The following is a 15459-nucleotide window of genomic DNA, read 5'->3' on the forward strand; positions in this document are numbered from 1 at the left end:
AAGGGGCAGATTTACTTTTGCCCTCTCTTACGTGGGTCTACACTGCCCTTCGTCACAGCCCTGCATCAGGGGCCTGGGTACCTGCGCTTGCTTTTAGAATTAAGAGCCTATTTTCCCTCACAGCAGCCCAGGGGGCTTGGTAACTACATGCACTCTTGAGGTTTGGTCAGCTTCGGGTAGGTGGAGCAGTCACAACAGGGAGATGGAAATTTTGGTGACAGGCACCACAGAGAAGTGCTGGGAGTTATAAAGCCCTCAAAGAGCCCCAAAATCCTGAAGTCTAAGCTAAACCCACACTGACTTCTCAAATTCCCAGCTCTCTTTAAATAGAGATGACACAGATACCCCTTTGCTGGGCACCAACGTGCTGCAGACATCAGGTAACCTCGGCCCTGCACAGTCAGTCACGGCTGGGTCTAAGACAAACGACTGCAGCAAGCCCCCGACTGCTGAGGACCTGTTCCCCAGAGACCCTGCAGAGCCGTAACACCAAGCCAGCCCTCCAGACAAAGCTAGAGTTTGCTGCTCAGTCTCTTAATTGTCTTAACAACCTCCCAAACAGAGGAACCATACTGCACGTGTTGCTCAAACACTCCTACCCGTCCGGGCCCAAACGCATATGCCAGAATCGCTCCCCCAGCTACACAGACAGATGTGCGTCCGCATGTGTCACACATCACGCTGCGCTTCAGCAGCTTCTGCTCGTGTTTCCATACCCATCTGCAGTTTAGGAATATGCTGGCCTCCTGCTTCATGCCAACTGACAGTAAAAATGAGTGGGGATGACAAGATCTGTTTTCCAATTCATTCATACAGTCTTCATGCACAACAGCCCTCAAAAGACACCAGATATCCCTTGGAGCGTTCCCGTTTTCACGTGGCAGTAGGATGAGGCCTCTCACGCTTCCCCTGAAGGACGGACATTTGCCTGGCTGTCTTCTGCTGCTCAGGCTAGGCACTCCTGGCACCCATTACCCTTCATGGGTGACTGGAAAGGAGTCACTGTGCAACAAGCCTCCTCCATCACACCCTCCCTCTACACTGCACAGAGTTGGTTCTACCTCCAGGACGCTGCCATTTGTGTTTCTCTGCTCTCTTAACTTGCCATGTCCCTCCTCACCCTCCTCTCGTTCCCCGAACAGCTGTAGGTAAGCTCGGAGCCGGGAACCTCACTGCCTCATCCCTGCAGGCAGCCCCAGCACACTGCAAACTCCCTTCTGCTCTGACCGTCACCTCCCAGCTCTCAAGCTGGCACCATTACATAGAACATAATTGCTACGTCTCTGTACCTGCAGTACAAACAGACAGACAGACAAGCTCCCATCGTATTTACCTTTCCGCTATCTAGGCTGTGCATTCACCTTTTGCAGTATCTCCCACTGGGTATTTAAATCATCAGGCTAATTGGCTTCCTTCCCCCGGCCGATGGCAACCAGTGCACTGAGAAGTGGGCGTTAGCAGGGACGGGGTGGGTTTGTGTGTGCATGTGTCAAACCCAGACTGCTCCCTGAGGTATTAACAGTACTTTTTGTATCTTGTAACTTGCATCACGATTCAAAAAGTGATTCTGAAGATTTTGAAAGCTACATATTCCCTCCCTTCTATAAATCTGCTCGCTGTGATTGCCCGTGCTCTCACCTCCTGGCACAGCTGTCTTCTGTGCAATTAGTTTGACCTGGCTTTCAACAGCAATGCAGACTAAGCAGGAGTTTTCCAATAAATAAATCCATCCTATATTCAAAGAGTCTGGATTTGTAACTGGTCAAGATGAAATACTTTCCACTCCAATAAAAGTTAGAGAGGATATTAAAGAATATCACAAAAATGCCGGCTGGAAGACACCTCCAAAGTCTAGTCCAGCATCCTGCTCCAGCAGGACTACTGCCAACGCTGTAGCTTTTCCTAGCCAAGCTCTGAAAGCCTCCAAGGATGGAGATCCCCCCACATGCCTGGGTAATCTGTCCTGAGCTGCGCCACCCTCCCGGGGAAGAAGTTTTCCCAAAAGTCCAGCTAGGATCGACAAAGCTGTAACTTGGGGCTCACAGCTCCAGCGAAGGTGGGCACTACCTTCGCCTTTTTGAGCTGTAAACATTTACAGGACCGAAACGGGACATAAGATGCACTTCTTGGGGCAGTAACAGTGCATTTGAGTCCCTCTGAAGCTGCACAGGTATGTCTGTTGACAGATGTGCACTTCCAGATCCAGGTATGGCGACGGAAAATTATTGCTTTTCATTGCTCATCACTGTTCTTCCCTCTTCATGTTACAAGAGCTACCCCTGTAACAGCAATATAGTGCTCTTAAACACTGGGGAAAAAAAAAAAAAAAAGGATTGTCTCAGGCTAGTCATTCAAATAAGATTAGCTTATTTCTGGCCAAGGAGATATCCCTTCCACCAGCACTGCTTGAGGATGGAGCAGAACTGTCCACAGCTTAGTGCCGCCAATGAGCATTCCTCAGTGGAGTAAAGGACCTCCATCTCCCAGTCTAAGAGCAAGAAAAAAAAAATCCTGAAAGTGATTCCACACCCATGGCTTGGGAGAGAAGCCATCAGTGAAGCCTCAAACTGTCTTTAAAAGTACTGCTTAATGTGCAGTGAGGAACACTTCGTGTACATTACCAAAGATCTAGCTCAAAAAGAACCTGCCTCCTTCTCAAGTTTCCTTCTGGAAGGACATGCCAACCCTCCTCCAGCAGCAGCTAAGGAAAGAACTTGGATTTCAATTCCCATTCAACGTTACGAGGGTTAATGCAGCCAGTGCTGGAGCCAAGCTTCAGTACGCCTTGTTTCCCCTTAAGGTTTCTGCTTTGCAAATACCGGCTGTGCATAGCAATGGACAGGCACAAGCTCTTCTGCCATCTGTTTAATGAATAACAGGCGTTCAGAGGCATAGACACAAGAAAATGTATCGGGCTGAACTTTATTGCTCTGCTGAAAATAGCCCGTCCCTTTGTGTGCACACACAACTATCCTTGGAAGGGCAGTTGCAGTATATTTAGTGCACTAACCATGCATTTCTAGCAGGAGTTTCTTCTGGGAGGCAGCTGATACAGCAGAGCTATTTGCCACAGCACAGCCCTCATTAGGCTGCTATTCCTCAAATGAAGCAAAAAGAAGAGCTGACGCAGTAACCTGTATTAGGGTAATGAGGGAGATCAGCTCATTCACTGCAGCGGCTTCTCACAATTGGTTACACTTTCATTAAGAGCAATAGGTTTACCTAGACACTCATCTCTGATGGTTTACAGCACAAAAAGAGAGAAAATACACCCACAACCTCCAAGTTATGGTGTCTCATAAAGCCACCAGCAACCAAGAGCATCTTGCATAAACATTTCTATTTGTACACTCCAGCATCCTACCCATAGGACCCATTTGTTTATCGTATCTATCTTCTCTCTTCCTCACTGTTGACTTAAGAGTAAGCTATGCAGTTGTCAATTCAATCTGTAGAAGAATCGAAATTCAGACTTAGCAAAGCCATCCTGCGGATCTGCAAAAGAACCTGGCGCACAAGCAAACTGCAAAACAAACATCATTAAGACAGCTGATTTTATGAAGAAATCGAAGTAATTTTTTGCATCTGCAATTCCAGAGCTTTCAAATGGGAATTTTACCCAGATGAGGGAAGTGATAGGGGAGCAATCATGAAATCCTTTTCTCTCCCTAGGATAACTAAAAGAATCTGCATTGCCACTAAACTGGTCCAAAGCATCCCCCACAAATTCTGTCTTAAGATATCACCAATGATGATTTTGTTTTTACTTTCGTTTCTCACTGGTTTTGTAACAACTTATCTGGTAATGAGGAAAAAACATTTCAAAGTGCTCTAATGGCCAACGTGTTGCCTCTCAATCAGAGAACATCCTCTGAACAGTTTATGGAAGATGGAGAAGGAGACGAGTAATTCAGAGAGCAGTAACTACCCACAAGCTTGGGAGAGCTCTGTGAAAATACCGGAGCACAGCATAGCTGCAAACTTTGCCGCAGACAAGAAAAGTATTTTCTTGCTATTACAGTTTCTCTACACTACTTGACTATATCCATCCTAGGGCGAGAACCGGGTTTTCAGTAGATTACCAACTGAATCTGGGAAGTATAGGAAAGGCTGCAGTACTTGCCTCAGGTGGCTTTCTGCTCCACAAGTATGAAAACCAGTGAAAGTTGCATTCCAGTGATGCCACTGTGTTTTGAAATGCTTAGGAAGAAGAAGTATTTTCCCCTACACCTTTTTCCCAGATGGCTGGTTAGGAAGTCATTCTGCTTTTTACCATGTGCAGAACCGCATCTTGCATATTTTTGTTGTGTTGAAATTTGTAACAACAAAACTGGGTGCTACTAATCACACATCCTAATGACTTTAACCTAACTTAACCTAACGTAATGAGCAGCTCATCTCTGCAAAACAGACCTTGAAACCTTTGTAGACTGGTCTGTAAAAGTATTCAGGCTGGCTTTGCATCTGATGCTCGTTTTCCCTGTCTCATATTTGCAGGGAGTTTACAAACCTTACAATATAGGATAGCTGGCTTGGAAATATCAACGGACACGAAATGACAGCATCAGCATGACTGGATCTTTGCTCTGCATGCTCAGAAGGCTTTTTCAGGCTATGCAGATTTACGTCTACCATGTGTGGACACAGGAAAACTGGCAGGCAAACAGTCAAGTCCCTGTTGTCCAACCATACGCCCTGATGCTCCTTCACACATCCAGAACTCTTTGTTAACAAGTGTTCTTGTGACACATATATTAGTTTTTGTCAAAAACTGATGTGCACAGATGAAATAGGTATAAGGGGAACAAACCCAAAAGAATTTATCCTCCAAAACCCCAAGCTAACGGAATGTGCTCAGAGTCCATACCAATCCTTCAATAAAACAGCAAGGATAAGAAAAAAAGATTACATTCTGCACTCCTCATTTCCTACCTTGCAAACATGCGAAGATCTTCTGGATTTTGGGCAGCAGGGACATTGAGGATAGCTTCCCGCTCATGTTCCAACAAGCTTGCTAGGAGATTCTCTGTCATCCTTTTATTTAGGGGTGAGTCCCCACCAGGTATCAACTCAGCACTGGAATTATCCATGCTAGGGCTTGTCAGAGTCATGTCATCACTACTAGCTATCAGGGGAAGAGAGAAAGAGACACAGAATTTTTATATTCCTCAGCATAATGATGCAAAGATTATCAATTCAGGCTGTTTCCATGCAGTCTTTCCAAATAATCCCTTCAGATTTGTAGAGCAAAGCAAGTGGCTCTCAAAATGCTACATCTATCTGCAATTAGTCATATGACAACACAGCGATTTTCTCAATGGGAAAGTCAAATGTTTCAACAAAGTCATCAATTTATGTGGAAAACTGTACTTCTGGAGACCATAAACAGTCCATAAAAAACATCTGAAAAGAAAATTCCCAGCCAGCTCTGCTGGAATACCGTGAAGTGGTAACATGAAAAGCCTAACAGCACAGAAGGTGGGAGCAAGCAGAAAGAAAGGCCAAGAAGCAATATCCTCTTGTGTGAGAGCCAGAATAAGCAGATCGCAGACTTATCTGACTCACGTTCCAAGATTTCTGCCCTAATTCATGACTTCTGTAAAGCTGAAAGTTGTACAGAGAATCTCTCCCAATATCCAACCCCAGTGGCGTTCTGAGAATGCTGCTCATAGCAGCACAGGCAGGAAAGTTTGGGGATTTCAACACTGTATCTCATTTATACTCTTGAAAAAATGCTTTCCTGGAATCACCCTGAAGAATGGCACTGAGGAAATTAAAGAAATCAGGAGACATAAACAGAAATCAACCATTTGTGAGAACAACAGCTAGCTCTGCGTCAACTTAGGTGGCTCTGCAGCCCACAGAAACCGATGCCGTTTGAAACAAATTCTCACAATTTTCTTCCTCTCCTGAAAACCAAAGTTCATGCAGTAACAGCGGTGCAGCCAGAGGAACATAGTGGTTACTTTTGAGTACAGTAAGGAAGTAGGAAGTTACCTCGAAAAAATAAAAGTACACCTCTGACAAAGTAAAAATACTTTACATGACCAAATAAGAACTAGGCAAATTACAAAGCACTACTTGTTTTTAAAAACAAGACATTAAGGTCTAATAGCCCTTAAGACTTTCACCAATGCCCAACTCTAAGTTTAAGAAGGGCTGAACGTAATTAGCAAGCACTCCAGCAAAGACAAGTTGTCTTGTTACCGAGGCCTGATTACCCTAGGCATTGCTAAGGGAAGCTCTAGAAGTGGGCTGCAGTCTGAACAGCAGAGAAAAATGTGCTCATACTTGGAGAACCAAAGCTGAGAGCATTGGGGGTGCTTAAACTTCGGCCTCCAACTCTGGCAGTAAAGGGCATGTCTTCATCTTGGGCTCGGAAATCCTCCTCATTTGGTGGCACCATCAGACAGACGTAAGTGTGAAGCTGAATAAGAAGCCGGTGTTGGAGCATCCATATTACCATTTGAATGAGCTGAGTCTGCAGAGTGAGAAATGAGGTATTAAACACCCGTGAAATAAAATACAGGAGGAAAACCATGCACAAAGGTTAGGCTTTGTGACTAAGAAGTCACAAGGAGAAATGCTTTCCACCCCGCACAACAGTTTTATCTCTTCTCCAATCATAAAAAGGTGACCAGGCACATATGTTCATTACACCCAAAGCCTTTGTGGACGCTTAGGCTATAATCAAACCTTTAATGATCAACATGTCTTTATGCAACACTGACCAGCAGAGCCAGTGTCCTCAAACGAACCAGCCCTGCAGCCTCGCCACAGCCCCAGCACCTGCTATGTTCTAGCAGAGCAGCTGAACGCCCTCACCACATAACGCTTTAGCCATACCAATGTAGCCGTACAACACCACAGGGATCTGTTCGGTCCTCTTTTAACAAAACAAGCTTAGTAGGTGCTAAAAAAATGGGGTAGTCTTCCTTCTGAGAGACCAGACATGGGAAACGAGTCAACCAGATGCAGGCCCTGATGCCCAAGGCCCAACAGTGTGAGCCCTGAGATGCCTGGTTTCTAAATGAGGCCCACTACCGTCACTAATCACTGAAGGGTTAATCCCAGAGTAGTCAGATTAAAGTGCAGGTTCCCCTAGAAAGCCAGGGAGAGGGCAGGGTGACGAGGCAGAGCCGAAGCAACCAAGACAGGTGCCCAGAAGTAGGAGACATTTGCCGTCAGATGGGAAATTGCTGCAAAACCATAGGAGACTCCAGAGCTCGGAGCCCTGCCAGGACTCAGCGATGCAGAAACAGCGCTAACAGCAGCCAAAACCTTGGCAAGAGACAGCAGCCTGCCGCTGCCAAGGAGTCCCCTCTCAATGCAGGGGTTAATATCCCCCATTTGCTCGCCATCCTGCAATAATGGGACAGGCCAAGCTTATAAAGGCACCTAGGTTTCTAGGGTGCAGACAGGCAAGAGTTTCAACAGAGAGATGACGCTCACGTTAAACAAACCTGCACAACACCTTTGCGTTCCAGCAGCTGAAGCCCCGCACAATGTCCCCAGAGCGATGCTGAAAGCAGCGGGCAGAGCGAGGGACAAGCGTTTGTAGGTTCTTGGCACGGCCTATTTTCAGGAGTTTTGGAGGAGCATGCAAAACGCATCATCGTGTCTGAATTTCCACACAAAAAGCCTTTTCATATCACTGCAGGCAACCCTTCCCTTAGCTAACGGCTCTGAAAACACTGATTCACTGACAAAAGCTGTTTGGGGATTTCATAGCAACCAACACTGTTTTGGTGAGAGAAACACATGCAGAATGAGCTCAGGCTCTGAGAAGGAAGCTAGCTCTGCTGTATTAATCATCAGGGTAACGGGCCAAATCTCAATAAAGGCCCCAAACCGAAGTTCATCAGCCCACATACTTTTCCTTTTTCCATAAATCTTATAATTCTCAGTTCCTCCTCTGCTATCAAATCACAAAAGAAACATCTTGTGTTTGCAGACAGACCCACACCCTGTCTTTTCAGGGATTACCACTTTTGGGGGCTGAATGGATTTTAATCTTGAAACATATTATCTGGGATCGCCTTCAAACAGATTTTTTTTTTTTTTTTTGGAAAAGCCATAATTCATTTAACATGTTTAATAGAAAATCTACAGAAGAGGAAGGTTGGCAAAAGATACCAAATGCATAGTGTTTTGCTAACATCTGAAATCAGCCTGGAAGAGAGAGGAGGCTTACTCCAGTGATTACGTTGCTAAAAACCTTCCTTCCAGATGCAGGGCCTGGATGGAAAGATGTCTCATATATTTTACTGAAATTTCCAACCGGTTGGCACACAGCGATGTCCGATTGGCTAGTTTCACATCAAACAAAAGAGGTCTGCACATTTCACAGCACAAAATAACCCTGGAAAAATCCAAGGCAATTCAAGGAGACAGTAAGACAGGCTCTACCAGACCTGCAGAATCTGCCAGGTAGGGCCTGACCTATACCAGCCTCCACTGGTCACTTTGGTGGTTTCATGAATTACAAAAATATCCAGTTGCTTTCGTTACAGCTCTGTGTGCGTGGAAAGTCTTCTCCCACACTCTCTAATTCTGCATATGCACGTTCACCTCTACGCTCTTGTGCAAATACTTAGAAAGCCACCCTTGAGACAGCAGCTATGGCTCAGCGGAACAAGAAGCCAGGCTTCTTGGTGTTACAGCTTTACAACTGTAACATTGTACAATGATTGCCAAATGCCTTTGTGCCATAAGTGGGAAAGCTGGGGATCGGCTGTGACTAACTCGAAAACTAGAGAAAACTGTTCTTCCTTACTGAAGTGAGCCTCAACAATCATCTCTAGATAAGAGAGAATGATGATCATTGATGGTTATCTATAATAGCTAGACTTCAGTGGGAATTTGGTACCTCTTAAAATCTAGTCCTAGAAAAAAGCCTAAGTGATGCAGTGTCCTGCACCGTGCCCAAGGCGGTGCGCTTTGTGCCGTCACTGCACACGTGCCTCACACCACCACTTCCACTTTGTCCTGCCCACACATAAATACCTTTTCCAGGTTTAAACCTATTTCTTACCAAAAGCAGCAAGTGTTTTCACAGATAAGGTCTAGCAGAGGCTTTGCTAGTATGTTCTGCTGCTTGTCTCTGGACACGAACACTGAATTTACATCCATTCTCCATCTGCTCCTCTTGATGGAGCTTACAGACAGGTCTGCAGGAGAGAAGGCTTCCCTGCACCACCTGCGCTGCTCTGGCTGTTGGAAATGCCCTTCCTCCCTCAGAGATATCTTGGGCTTATCTTGGTGATTGGTCTCAGTCTACTTGATTAGCTGGGCTCCTTGCTGAAGCCAAAAAGGGCTGAGTAGCTTCCCAGGCAAGGGTATGCTTCAGTCCCAGGATGCCTCCACTCGCTCAGTCATCATCTGGCACTGTAGGAAGCCATAGCCAGCCTTTTTTGGCTGAAACACCAGGACTGTGATGGAAATATAAAAGGAAACATTTTTCATTGCTTAATTTAACTAACAATCAACTCTAAATTTCATCCATATTTCTTTCATCCTTCCCGCCTCCCCATGCTGCCTCTTTCCAGTCTGCTCTGAGGGGGTCCCGTCTGCCGCAGCATCTGGACCGCTCCCGCTGGCACGGATCAGCCCGTGGCCGTCCCCTTTTTCTCCCCATCTCGCAGCGCAGCAGGCCCTGGGCAAAGTTAGAGCATGTTGTCATGCAAGGCGACAGAGAAGGCGTGGGTAACAATACATTGCTTTGTGCTTATTGACAAAAGCAGAGAAGATGCATTAGCTTCTGAAAACATGGGCACTATACGTCAGCCCATCTGGGCAGTTTGGGACAGTCAGAGGAAAGCTCAGCCCCAAGTCTCAGAGGGACAAGATCCAGCATTCATTCTTCTCTTCCCTCTGGGAATCAAAGGGAGCATTTGTAAAACTCTTGAGTAACGTGTTAAATGAAACGCATTTCCTGCAAGGGTTCTTTAAGGCTGTTTCAGTCCCAGGCCTAAAAAGCTACAGAAAACACCGAGATAACTGGGACCAGCAACAGGTTCAGGAAAGGGAAGGGAAAACGGTGACCCAGAAGCACTCAATCCTAGCTTGTTTCTCACTACATGAGGATACACTCTTAGCTAAAACACTGCTTGTTTTGCCCACGAAAGTATACAAGTCCCCTTTCTCCTGTCTGGATTAACTAGTTATTTGACATACGCGCTCTTCAAGGCCTGACTTGAGAACTAAGCGCTGCCTTGGCTCAGTAGGATAGCACCTTCAAAGTCGCTGGGGTAAACAGATGTTTGCTGAAATGTGTTACCTTTCTTTATCATTCAAACCATGCCGAACAGATCAGCTATTGAAACTTCTTCCTATTTTGCAGAAAACAGACTCTGAAGACCCCTATTAATGTAGGACAAAACATTTATGGTCTAATATTGCCATTTTAATCATTATGTAACAGCTCTGAATTCTCACTTGGCTGAGAGCTTAACCATTCCCTCCATTTAGGCCTAGAAAGCCATATTTAACTTGCGACACTGAAAATCCTTGATTTTATACCTAGTCCAACTGAATATAAATGCACCTTAATACTCCTTCCATACCTCTGCCAACAAAAGCTCCCGTGACTCTTAATGCCTTCCAGATGCCCAGCAGAACGGTCCCATTTGCAGCGTGTCTCTCAGAAGACACAACTGCCTATTCAGTATTTGCATGCAGTTCTCCTCCCACTCCCATCCCCTGACATATGTGCTCATTTTCCACCGAGCTGTTACACAAAGCACAGCACGTTTTCCGGATGCATAAGGCAGAGGCCTCATCTACCGGTGCCTTACTCCCAATAGGATGGCCAGACTTACTAAAACAAAAGTGAAAAATTAAACATATTTTGTTTAGCGCAGCTCTCATACTTTCCCATCTGTTTTTTTCCGCAGTTATCCTAGCCCCATCGAGGCAGAATTAGATAACTACAACAATAATAACAATGTTCATTATGATAAGGAGCTACCGTAGTGAAGGGGATGCAGGAAGGAAATGGGACATTTCGTTCACTTAGGTACACTCCTTCTACCTTACAGGTGGAAAGATGCCCCCTGCTAGTCCATGTTTGTTCCTCAAGTCAGGGTAGTGAGATCTTAGACCTTCTTCTGAAAGAGATGAACTACCTGAGGCCATAATGCACGGAGGAGGGGAAGCCACGAGCATTATCCCATTCTCTTGGTTTGCAAAGAAACTTAGTGCAGAGTAGCTGGGTGAAGAAACTTTGATGTTGTATGAAAAAAGCCTTGCACGGAAAAGCACGTTAAAGCATTCCCATGCGGCAGCTGCAGTTCTCCAGCATGTGCCTAGTACACATAGTTTGTCAATGAATGTGTGTGGAGCTAAAGGTTTTAGATCACCGAGTGTTTCTGTGCTTTCACAGGAGGTTATGACGGGGTGTGCACCACACTGAACACCACCAGAGCTCCACGCTGGTGTGCTCTACGGTCACATCAAGGCTGTGCCACGCATGTGAAAGGAGAGCACAGGGACAGGAACCAAAAGTCATGGGCAGCAGAAGGAAGGACAGCTTCTTTGGGGTCAGGGTAGAGGAGATGCAAACTGCTTTTTTCCCCAGTAAAAACACTAAAAGGGAAGATGAGTTCCCCTGTTTTATCAGCTCACAGGATCTCCTCCTGCCATGGCCGCACCCTGGTGAGATCCAGCACCAGCAGCATGAGCTAAACTGGTTGCTGTTCAGGACAGTCCCAGGCTGCACTGGATTGCAGCAATCCCGGGTGGCACTACACAGCACAGTGGAACTGACACCTCACCACCGTGAAAAGAGGAAAGTAGATTCTGCTTTCCTCACTCACATCCCAGCTGCAGAAGTGCCTCCCTCGTTCTGTGCCAGCCCTGGAGCTTGCTGGATCTCCCCCTGAGCAAATTCCACCTGCTAACCTGGCAGAAAACTAGTGCGGCTGAAACAAGTTAAGTGAATAGAGTCAAGCTGGACAGAAGCCAGCACTCTAGAGTAAAGGGAAGATGGAAAGGAGGAAGGCATGTGTGCACACACCTGAGAGTGGAAAGGAAAAACAGGGCCTCCTTCTCTCAGCAGCACCGAGGTATCGTTAGATCAGCTCAGCTGTAGGTGTAGGCGCATCCTCACGCTGCTGCAACATTGCTATCCAAACAAGGCAGGTTAAACACAGCAAAAGGGAAGCTAGCATAGAGATCACTACACGAATACCAAAAACTTTGCAAATTATAAGCACAAGACCACTGACAGATATACAGTGACCAGAGAGTTCAACTGCAATATACTGCTCATCATCACAGGCAAGAAATGAGATCAAGAAGACAGGCTCAGGAAAAATTCCTGCCTCTAGCACAGGGTACGCTGAGAGCACTGGCAGTCCTGGCAGACACCACTCGCTACCAATCTCCTAGCTACCTGACAGACTTAGTTTCAATCTTAGTCCTAGTTGCTCTTACGTGGTGCCGTGTCATATCATCTCTAACCCTTTCTGTCCATTTCTGGCCACCCAGGGAGCGCTGAGAGTAGGAGCGGTCCACGTGAGGAACAGGCAATATGAAGCTTGTAAGTAAGAAACACCAAAACCAGAATGCAGACATGCACTCCATCTTTCAAGGCAGTCTTGCCCTTGTCCTTGCTCAGGGTATTGCAGGTTGTTTGTACCTCCTACCAGCCAAAAACTACCACAGCACCCCAAGTATAACAATGCCAGTGTCGCATTTTTTTCACCTACCCAAAGGAATGGAGCAACTCCACCCTTGTAACAGTAAGCAAACAAAAATAACTTTGTCCTCTTTCAAATCAAGCAGTAAGACTTTGTATAAAAACAGGAGGAAGGGCTCTTTAACAGCTTTCCTATTTTGTATCATGGACTTTATTAATGCCTTCCATATTCTCTGCCCATCCAGAAGCTCGTGCCAAAAGGAGGAAGCCAATCCCATGCTTAAGACAAGAATCAAATGGGATGGTCCCATGGGATGGCATCCACCCCATGAGACCATAACATTTTCTGCAGAAAATACAGCCCTTCCCACAGTACTGACCTTCCAAGCACAGATGACCTTCAGAAATAGAGACTGTACAGTCACCATGATGAAAAGCACAAGATAACAGACCACTAGTGAAAATCTTCAAAGTTAAAAAAACCCAACATCCCCTCCTCCAATGCACACAAAGAACAAAATTACAGTGAAAGGTCCAAACTTTGTTAATTTTTTTCAAAGGCAAAGCAAATACAATTTGACAGTATTTACAGTTCAGAGTACAGCATCTTTTATCACTGCACAGCGGAACAAAAACCCACCTACATTTCATCAGATTAATTGCTCTATCAACTAGATCTCCATTAATTACAATTAGAGCCTGACCATCTCAGGATGGGGACTGGATTAATCTCTCTTAAAAAGCTAGTTCCTAACAAAAAATAATACAAAGAGTTCTACATAGGTAAATCAAAGTAGAAGAAAATACTTTTCCTACATTAATGTACTGATATGAAAACATCTGAAAACTCTCTCTAGACTAAACTCCCCCAAGAACTGTCACGCTTAGCTTTATCAAAAAGGAGCTCGCCATGACTCACAACAGCCCACCAGTGTGGTCTGCTTCATCTTCACGCACATGTCTTGCCAACGTGGCCCCGAGTCTTCTGCAACCACAGTTCTCACCTCCCCTTTTCAGACTGTAGAAGGCACTTCCACAGCTTTTCACAGCACCATCCTTCATCCTTCCACACATGCTGAATGGATGATGAAAACAAGCCGTGCTGTTGACTTTTAGGGCCCACCAAGGACAGGTGAGCATCAGGGAGGAGATGCACACTTCAAAAGAGCCATTTTGGCACTCCAACAGCTTTGGCAAACGTTGATCGCTCACTGTTGTTTCAAGGCATAACGGCAGCAGTAAGTGGCAGACTTTATTTGTGTATTTTAAAGAAAAGTAGGATGTCTGAGAATAACCAGAAGTATTGAAGAAGTATGAAGGCAAGTAATTAATTTTAAAAGGAGTACTGAGAATAAGAATGCCTCGTGAAGCTACTGCTGCTAGAATAAAATTAATGCTATTAATTAATCTCCAATTTTCAGGACACAGATTTGTCTGTAACTACAATGAAGTACTGACAAAACAGTAGTCACGGCTCTTCCCCTGCCTCCCAAGGTGGCAGCTGACCAGTACATACTATTGGGATTAGACGCTACATCATTAGTTATCTTTATCTCTGATCATAATCTCTGCGAACGTGTAATTACAACAAATTCTTTTCTCACAATTGTGCCTGTGTGTGCAATTGATGTTAATCTTCCAGATATCTGAACAGTGGCTAAATTCATATAGCCAGCAAGTCATCAAAGTATGAAGGCTAGCAAACAACACTACAAGAAATCAGCTAAAGAAATCTGCCTATGGTCCCTTTGCCGCAACGAGCTGTGTTCAGGGGTCCAAGCTTCTTCATCTGGGAATGTGTCAGCCAGGAGACCCCACATTATTGAGCTCTTTCTTGCATTTCACCAGTTCCCAGAAATGCCGTAAGCCATGATCTATGTGTAAGCAAAACAACAGCACACAAATCCAAAATCCATGTATTATTATCCCAAATATGAACACTAAAATGCTAATGCTGTAACACATGGACTCCTGTTGACTACATGCTGAGTCTACTTCCTTTAACAGTCTTTAAATAATTCCAGTTTCATATCAAAAGCTAAGTGAATAGACAGTTTGCTTTTATAACCAGATTGTGAACTTAAAGCAGATGGAATATAATAAAATTAAATGTGATCGTGAGGAATCCACAGACTTGCACTCAGCCCTGCTAATTTATGACAGTTTTCAGCAGACCAAATGGAGTTTCAGTTTTCTCTACTATATCGCTCAAGGAAAAGAAACATTCTGATTTGTCTTTTAGGATTGTGCTTTGCTAGCACAGAGCATCCACAGAGCTTCATCTTGAACATCCCCACAGCTTTTGGGCATGTGGATATGGAAAAACAAATCATATGGTTGGAAACACAGTAATTGGCAACATCTAAACCTGCAAGAACAGCTTCCCAACTAGGTACTCCAAAAGCAACACCATTCCTTGTTCTCATTAGCAGGAGAACGAGGAGCTCTTGTACACTCCCCATCTCACCTCCTGAACGGGCGGCGCGAGCGGATTCTTGAACTCTGAGAGTGACACTGGGAGGGAGAACTTGGAAAGCATCGACGGCAGGTTGTGGCCCCGGAACTGACAAGAAAATGCATCTGCTAATGGAGAATAACTACAGAAAAGAGGTAAAGGCAGAAATCAGTTTCATACTGCTGGTCAGTGTAACATTTATCCATTTAAGCATTACAGAAGTGCCAATTCCCAAATGAAATATTGTCTGTGATCTAGAAAAACAGTAAGGATAGTTTATGGCATGTTGCATCCTGCAAAAGTAAGCAAGAAGCCTATGCACTTTCATCTTGGTGTTACATTCAGCTCCAGTACGTTATTCAAG

At 45.1% G+C, this 15459-nt stretch overlaps 1 protein-coding gene across 23 annotated transcripts in view; it reads right to left on the bottom strand.

The window, feature by feature from the left end:
- NPRL3 (NPR3 like, GATOR1 complex subunit) overlaps positions 1–15459 on the bottom strand; it is a 47737-nt gene that overhangs the window by 2755 nt on the left and 29523 nt on the right. For all 23 annotated transcript variants that reach the window (XM_082313031.1, XM_082313026.1, XM_082313033.1 and 20 more), the window contains 3 exons: positions 15108–15237; positions 6292–6481; positions 4933–5125 (listed from right to left, as the gene is read on the bottom strand). In XM_082313031.1, coding sequence (XP_082169157.1) covers positions 4933–5125; positions 6292–6481; positions 15108–15237 — 513 coding nt within the window. The remainder of the gene's footprint in view (positions 1–4932; positions 5126–6291; positions 6482–15107; positions 15238–15459) is intronic.

Source organism: Platalea leucorodia (genome assembly GCF_965183815.1).
Source record: "Platalea leucorodia genome assembly, chromosome: 5".
Classification (NCBI taxonomy): domain Eukaryota; kingdom Metazoa; phylum Chordata; class Aves; order Pelecaniformes; family Threskiornithidae; genus Platalea; species Platalea leucorodia.